We start from the raw sequence: 8964 nt of genomic DNA, 5'->3' as shown, positions 1-8964 counted from the left end.
GGGACAGTCAGCCCCAGCTGAGAAATCAGTGCCTTAAACAGAAATACTTATCTAGACCATTAGGGAGGATGGTTCTCTTGAACCGAAATCTCAAGGCCATGCATAGTGCAGCATGAGGTAAGAGAAGAAGAAACCAGCCTATCCAGGCCTGATAAATGTTGAATAAACTCCAGCAATCAATGATAAGACATGTAAAAGCCAGGGCTCCCTATATCTCATTAAGAATGTTTTTCTGGCCATTCTGTATCTGAAAATTTATGGTGTTGTACCTTATGTCTTTACTATAATCAAAGAAATAACTAAAGAATGAACAGATAATGGCATCCTTAAACCATTAAAATAAATGAGTCAAAGAGATGTCCTAAAAGGAATAGGATTCAGAAATATTCTACAACAGTAATGGATAAATGAGAACAAATTGTATCCAAAGAATTCAAAACACAAAATTTACTAAACAAGGCATCCATAAATGTCTCACTTCCTTTATGATCTATTCACTGTGAAGCTTCCTTATTCTTTTAATTCACAATAATAACAAAAATCTCTTAGGAGTCCTTACCCTTATGAACCATTACCAATTTAGACCACAGTGCTAATAGCTAACATGTAACAACCACTGGAGGGTAGTTCTAAACTGGCAACTATGGGCAAAAATTAAGCACCAAAGGAAAAAAAAGAAAGAAGAAAAGACTAATTACAAAAAAGGAAATGTGGAAAAGGACTTGCATAGCACACAGTGCTCTTCTACGGTCTAAAGAACATTTGTTTTATCTACCAAAAATTTAACTTCAGAGAATCTATCACACAACTCTACCTGGAAATGGGGTTAAAAAATCTTAACTCCCACTAACCTAAGTGTCTAAGCAAGGATGCCCTCACAGTGTGAATCCAATTATACCAGTCGCCTTTGGAAATGTATCCATAATCCCCTATTACAATCTCATCCTTTTTAAATGACCAAAAGACTTTTTTATTCACCTTTAAACACTGTTGCTAAAAGTAAAACTTTCCACGGAAAGTGATAAAGAACTGAAAATCAGAGCTTAGAATGAAAAGATACCTTTAACCACAAGTACATAATATCTACCATGAAATGTTAAAATCTAGAACTTACCCCAATGGCAGAAATCAGAAGAAACCACAAAGAGATTACTAGGATCCGCTAGATATTTACTGAAGAGTTTTCCGAATTCCTGTTCTTTTGACTCACTCAGAGCTCCAACCAATACAGGAATAATGGTAAACTCATCCTTATGGCTTAAAGAAAACAGAAAACAGAAAAAAAAAAAAAAAGTCATTTAAGAAATATAAGAATAAAAATAGTTTTCCAATGTGTTGGCACTAAAAAGTGGAACATTTATTAATAGTGGAATGGATAATATACATAATATTGCTGAATTCTTAAAATCTATAAATTAATGTTTAAAGAAAACCATTTAAAAATATGAGGTACAGAATACTAAAAATATCTATTTAAATTACAGAAATGTACAATACTTCTTTAGGTAAACAAAGCTATTTTACTACTAATAATATCTTCGAATGTAAAAAGAAGCCCATCAAACCATCACCAAGTCAAGTCTTCTCAACTACCCATAAAAACTACAGTCATCTCTGCCCAATGCTTCTGTAATTTTAAAAGAGTATTAAATTCTTCCTCACTTATTTTAATTCTATCCGATTATAAATACCACCATTTCTGGCACTTGTTCTATAAACCTGCCAAGTGAGACCTACAAAACTTATCTTGGCTCCCGTAAGATTCACCAAATGCACCTTACTCCTATACTAATAAACAGATACAGGACAGTCTGAAGATACAACTCAAATTTCACTGGCATCTAGGGTGGACATAGAATTCAAGGAAATAGATATTAATTTCTAGCAACAAGAAAAAGACGCCACGCCCATCCACAATGTTTATGGCATATCCACAAGTCCCTTTTTCACTCTATAGATTGAAAGATTTATGGAAAAGGAACAGAGCAGATTAATTAAGAATAACTGTGACGGGCTACAGAAACAGACCTTTTAAATTTTTCATTGTAGTGAAATTTTGTTTACATATATTCAATATTATTTATATTCTAAAGGATCCCAGATTTGGAATTTTAGAAGCATGAATCATGTTTGTCTGACTTGTTCTAAACAGGACTTTAAAAAAAATCATTGTAATAAATGCTTTTTAATATAATCCGGCACTTAATTGATGTTGGACAAACAGAATTCATAAAAGGGTCTGTAAAAACACTAGGTTTAATTATTACCAAAATAAATGTTAGCTCAGCTTCATAAAGCTAAATTCAGGGCACCCAAGCGCCTCCCCCAAAAAGGCCCCCTTACCCTTGTCAATTGCGAAATAAACAGATCATACAGATCTCCAATCCCTCTGCAATGCAGGGGCTTCTTGGGCAGAATCTGCATCTATGGAGTAAGAAAAAAAGAGGAAGCTGGCAGAGGAAGCTGCCATGGGATATCTCTTTCTCTGATTCTTACCACTTTGCTTAACAACTGCATGAACGAATAGGGGCTCTTCAGTAAGTTAAGAGTGATTATCATATGAAAGAAAAGAATTTGAGCGCTAGTAAAAATTCAAGAAGATTGTTATGAATTGTTCTAACTTCAAGTACTACCTACATAAATAAATACACTAAGATCATTAAAGAGTCTGCAAGTAATTATGACATAGTAGGGAAGCAGTTATATAGAGTATAAAAAACAAGAAGTCAGAAGAAATGGACTCAAGTACTATCTCTATCACATACAAATAAATGTTGAGAGCATAGGTAAGTTACCAACCTAAAAATTTATATTATTTGTAAAATGATCATAATTACAATACCCTTTTCATAAAACTGTTATGAAGTAAGGAATACTACAAGAAAAGTACTTTGTCAACAATAGTTGCTTCACTCTGAGCAAACACGTCTCCTTCTCCATAACAGCCACCAAACTATTCAATTAACCTGTCTGAACTATCTACACAGAGGTAAAAGTCTAATACTACTTAGAAATCTAAGCTCTGAATCAAGATTCATCCATCCACCTCTTTGTTATTTCTCTTTTTAAAAAATTGCTTGTTGTTCTCTATCCCCACAAAGCATGACTTAGAGAAAAGAGCATTTGGCTTTGAAATGTAATATTCCTAGGTTTTAGAATCCAAGTTGTGAAGTTGGACTTCCCTAGTGAAGGAGTATAAAATCTCGCCCTCAAATAACAATTATAAAAACTGGATAAAGCTGTCAAAAAAACCAACCATTTTGTGCTTTGGAAATCAACCAAGGGCGAAAAACACAATGAGAAGAGTTTATTCATGAAAAATAAACTGATTTCTTGGGAAGAACAGTGGAAGTCTGGCATCTTACCAGGAACTGACTCTATCTCCTTTCCCTGCTCCACCAACATTATGGTGAAAGCAAGGTGAGATTGCCTGTGAAAACCAGCAGCTTCACCGCTGAAGGAAGCTGACTTTGATTTGGAGTAGAGAGCAGAATACCCACACCCAGCAGGAAACAGAAAATCCTGCAGCTTTTGTTGCCTGAAATTACCATATCATTTGAGGCAAGCCACAAACCTGAGGACTACCTAGAAATCTAACAGGGAGGTCTGGGAAAGGAGAGACCCATATAGGGACTGAATAAATTCATATATTCTGAAGAGATGCCCTGATGGTGACCTGGCTGAACAGGAGGCAGCACATGTGTACAGGGGAGGTCCATAAGGCCCTAAGCTCTCGCCAAATTGGGAGGATGAGAGCAAGCACAAGGGTAAGTGGAGACCTGAGAGACACCAAGCTCTTACACATCCCTGGCTGACTGGAAACCTCCACACACGCACAGGGAGACCAGAGAAGATCCAACAGAAAGCAAAGGAGGCAAACTTGAAAATTTCATATGTGCTACCCAAAACATACACAATCCAGCAGCAGAGGGTGAAAGGTATACAGGTTCAACATGTTTAAGCACAACCTCCAAACAAACAGTAGCTAAGCACTAAGCAGTGCAGATACAGGGGTGAACTCTAGAAAGCCAGGGTAAAAAATATAAATAAGAATTTTTTAAAAGCTAAGGAGATACATCAGTAGCCAAATACTGTGAGAGAGACAAATTCCACACAGAGTCCACGAAAGTTACTTTTAAAAAAATTAACGGGGGCTTCCCTGGTGGCGCAGTGGTTGAGAGTCCGCCTGCTAATGCAGGGGACATGGGTTTGTGCCCTGGTCCGGGAAGATCCCACATGCCGCGGAGCGGCTGGGCCCGTGAGCCATGGCCGCTGAGCCTGTGCGTCTGGAGCCTGTGCTCCGCAACGGGAGAGGCCACAACAGTGAGAGGCCCTCGTACCGCAGAAAAAAAAAAAAAAAAAAAAGGTACAAATGAACTTATTTACAAAACAGAAACAGACTCACAGACTTAGAGAACAAACTTATGATTACCAGGGGGGAAGGGCAGAGGTGAGGGATAGCTAGGGAGTTTGGGACTGACACTACACACTGCTATATTTAAAATGGATAACCAACAAGGACCTACTGTATAGCACAGGGAACTCTGCTCAATATTATGTAACAACCTAAATGGGAAAAGTATTTGAAAAAGAATAGATACATGTATATGTATAACTGAATCACTCTGCTGTACACCTGAAACTATCACAACATTGTTAACTGACTATAATATAAAATAAAAAGTTTAAAAAAAAAGAATAAAGTTGCTATAATATACTATTGGATTGGCTAAAAGGTTCGTTCCGGTTTTTCTGTAAGATCTTATGGAAAAACACAAACAAACTTTTTGGCCAACCCAGAATGCAAAAAGTCCAGTTTCAAGAAAAAAATTGTGAGCCAAAGAAAAAGGAACCTGTGACCCACTCTTGGGTGTAGGGTGGGGGTGGGAGTGGAAGTAGAAGCTGTATCCAAATGGGAACAGATATTAGATTTAGCAGACAAAGATTTTAAAAGTTATTAAAAATATGTTCAAAGAAATAAAGGAAACTATGCTTGATATATACAGTATCAAACATACGAGGATGCACACAATGGGAATCCCAGAAAAGTTACAGTAAAAGTATTAGAAAAAAATAATGGCTGAAAACTTTCCAAATTTCATGAAAAACATTAATCTTCAGATCAAAAAAACTAAACAACCCAAAGTAGGTAAGTATAAAGAGATTCCCAACCTAGGTACACCATAATGAAACTGATGAAAATCAAAGACAAAGAGAAAATCTTGAAAGCAGCAAAAAGAAAATGACTCATTACTTACAGGATAGACTTTTCAACAATGGTACTGGGATAATTGCGTATCCATAGGAAAAAAGTGAACTCAGACCTTTACCTCATACCATACACAAACTGGTTAATAGCCACAACTATAATCTAAAACCGTAACACATCTAGAACTGGGTTCAGCAAACATCTTTTGAAATGGGCCATACTGTAGGTTTTCTGGGCCATACAATATCTGTAGAAACTACTCAACTGTCACTGTAAAGAGAAAGCAGCCATAGTCATTAGGTAAATGAATGGGTGTGACTATGTTCTGATAAAACATTACAATAACAAGCTGTGGGCCAGATATGGTCTGCAGAACACATTCAAGAAGAGAAAATCTATGTGGCCCTGGATTCAAAAGCAGAATCCATACAAGAAAAAAAAAAAGATAAAAATTCATCAAGAATGTTTGCTCTTCAACAGACACCATTAAGAAAACAAACAGACAAGCCATACAATGGGAGGAAATCTTTGGATATCATATATATGAATAAAAAAACCTGTGTCCAGAATATATAAAATCTTGTAACTCAGTAAAAAGATGAATTATCAAATTAAAACTAGGGCAAAATATATGAATAGGCATTTGACAAAAGAAGATACACGAATGACTAATAATCATATGAAAACATGCTCAACTTCATAAGTCACTGGAGAGATGCAAATTAACACCACAGTGAGGTTACACTACACATCTATCAGAATGGTTGTAAAAAAAAGACCGACAATAACAGGTACTGGCCAGAATGTGGAGAAACAGAACCCTCATGCATTGTTCCTGGAATATAAAACAGTGTCATCACTTTGGAAAACAGTTTGGCAGTTTCTAAAAGAGTTAAAACACAGACTTATCATATGACTCAGCAATTCCATTTCCAAGTAACTATTCAAGAGAAATGAAAACATGTGTTCACATAAAGACTTGTACAAGAATGTTTATATCATTATTCCTAATAGCCAAAAATGAAAATGATCCAAATGTCCATTAACTGGTGAATGGTTAAACAAAATGTGGCATATTCATACAATGGAATCACTACTTGGCAATAAAAAGAATGAACCATGGGTACATACCGCAACATGGATGAATCTCAAAAACAGTATGCTAAGTGAAAAAGGACAGGCACAAAAGACTATATTTTGTATGATTCCATTTATTTAAAATTTCCAAAAACTACAAATCTATAGAGAAAGAAAGAAGGTAAATGGTTGCCTGAGGTTGAGAATGGGAGCAAGAATTGCCCTCAAATGGACACAAGGTTTCTTTTTTGGGTGATAAAAATGTTGTTTTAAAACTAGACTGTGAGATGTCTGCACAAATCTATAAATTTACCAGGAATCAGTGAGCTATAATCTTATGTGGATGAATTTTACAAGATATCACTCATATTTCAAACTTCAATAAAACTGTTAAAAAAAGAAAAAGAAGAAAGAAAGAAAATCCATCTTTGCCACTTGCAAACTGTGCTACTTGCACCAGGTTACTTAACCTACCCTAAGCCTCAACTGTCATCAGTAAAAACAGAGTTAATAAAATGTACCTTGCAAAACTCTTGTGAGCACTTTAGTAACGTAGATGAAAGTTTTATCCCTTTTTCTGTCCTATACTTTAACCCGTGCTGCAGAAAACTACTATATCCAAGATGTGTAACAAATGATAATTGAAATCCCAGAACCGATAGTGAAGCACTCTCTTTAAAAACAAACAATATAGGCTTCCGTGGTGGTGCAGTGGTTAAGAATCTGCCTGCCAACTACTGAGCCCACATGCCTCAACCACTGAAGCCAACACGTCTCAACCACTGAAACCCACGCACCTAGAGCCTGTGCCCTGCAACAACAGAGAACTAGAGAAGGCCCGCACACAGCAACGAAGACCCAATGCAGCCATAAATAAATAAAAATTTTAAAAAACCAAACAAACAATATTGGGACTTCCCTGGTGGTCCAGTGGCTAAGACTCCGCACTCCCAAAGCAGGGTGCCCGGGTTTGATCGCTGGTCAGGGAACTAGATCCCACATGCCGCAACTAAAGATCCCGCATGCCACAACTAAAAGGTCCCGCGTGCCGCAACTAAGATCCCACGTGCTGGAACAAAGATCCCACATGCCGCAACTAAGACCCAGCGCAGCCAAATAAATAAATAAATATTTTTTAAAAAACAATATCACCGTATCACCAATGCTCTTAATGGTACAGAGCACAAAAAGTCTAAATTCTAATGTAAAAATTCTAATATAAAAATGAGAATTTGTAGCTAACATAGTTCTACAGTTAATGCTACAGTTAATAACGCTATTGAATATTCGAAACCTGCTAAGAGTAGATCTTAAAAGTCCTCATCAGAAGGAAAAAATGTGAACTCTAATATGAATATTCTAAGTGATAAGAAAACAATTTAAATGACAGTGTTTTTACTTAATTAGTGATATATAAGTAACTGAAATCTTAAAACTGATGACATTTTAAACTAGATGAAATACTGTATACAAATAGTTATTTGCTTATTCTTTCTACGGCATTAATCTGAATATTTCTCCCCTGAACAACACTGATGAACATGAGAAATTTCTTTTCTATACAAGTTCCAACTTCCCAAAGATTTTAGAAGCAGTCCAGAGCTACTCAGGTGAGAATTTAAAAAAAAAATCATAGGTACTTCCCTGGTGGCACAGTGGTTAAGACTCCGTGTTCCCAATACAGGGGGCCCGGGTTCGATCCCTGGTTGGGGAACTAGATCCCACATGCATGCTGCAACTAAGAGTCTGCATGCCACAACTAAGGAGCTGGCAAGCCACAACTAAGGAGCCTGCCTGCCGCAACTAAGATCCAGTGCAACCAAATAAATAAATAATAACTAAGCCAGTCAGAAGAAAAATTATTCTTATCCCTAAGGTGCTGAGGCTGTTGCCACAATAATATCACTATATAATTTACTCTCCTCTCCTCTTTTAGACAGAAAATATTCATAGGGAAAAAGAGGACAAAACATATGTAAATATAAAAAAATCTTTACTCTGATAAAAATAAAATACATCCCAATCTTCTCAAATGTCTTATGCTACCTCTTGCTCATCCTTTTCATGGTCATAGAAACTAAAATTATTCCATTATGACCAATAGAGAATTTGTACTTATTATTCCAGAGATTCTCCATGTTCTATCTATAATTCTAAAAAATGCTCTCTTCCGGATACAGGTAATACTCAAAAGGAAACTTCTATGTTCATGAAAAAGGGAAACTGGGGAAGGGAAAGAAAAGGGAAAAGGGAGAAGGTAAACTAGCTGTCAATGACAACTAAAACTACCATTAAGTCATTATAAATCTTTACTGTTGGATCAGGTAAGTGAATCTAATGAGATTATCAAAACTGATTTCAAAGGTTTTACCTTTCTGAATTTCCATTCCAGTAGGAGTACTTATTAGAAAGGTTTTACAAGAGCAGGCATATTTCAGGTACCAGAGAATCGTACTAAACTCTGTTTTGGAAACTCAACCATTTGAAGCAAGAGTCCTATGATAAATTGGCCCAAGTCTGCTGTCAGAATTATAGAGACATTCTAGTATTTTGAGAGAAACAAGTCAACATTTATTTCCATGCCCTATGCTCTCCTAAAATTACACCCGGGTTTACACCTAAAACTTAACAGCTTTACCATCTCTGATAATTGTATACTCTTAGGCCTTAAACTTATC

The 8964-nt window shown here is 36.3% G+C and overlaps 1 protein-coding gene across 5 annotated transcripts in view; it reads right to left on the bottom strand.

The window, feature by feature from the left end:
- Window positions 1-8964, bottom strand: part of MEMO1 (mediator of cell motility 1) — a 128727-nt gene that overhangs the window by 19063 nt on the left and 100700 nt on the right. For 3 of the 5 annotated variants that reach the window (XR_009544104.1, XM_060169192.1, XM_060169193.1), the window contains exon 6: window positions 1115-1257. The exons of the other annotated variants lie outside the window; for them this stretch is intronic. Coding sequence is in view for 2 of the 3 variants with exons in the window: in XM_060169192.1 (XP_060025175.1) it covers window positions 1115-1257 (143 nt within the window). In the remaining variant the exon portion in view is untranslated. The remainder of the gene's footprint in view (window positions 1-1114; window positions 1258-8964) is intronic. 5 annotated transcript variants of the gene reach the window in all.

Source organism: Lagenorhynchus albirostris, chromosome 13, assembly GCF_949774975.1.
Source record: "Lagenorhynchus albirostris chromosome 13, mLagAlb1.1, whole genome shotgun sequence".
NCBI classification, from domain to species: domain Eukaryota; kingdom Metazoa; phylum Chordata; class Mammalia; order Artiodactyla; family Delphinidae; genus Lagenorhynchus; species Lagenorhynchus albirostris.
Note: the sequence above shows the minus strand (reverse complement) of the source record. Positions and strands in the feature narration are given on the sequence as shown.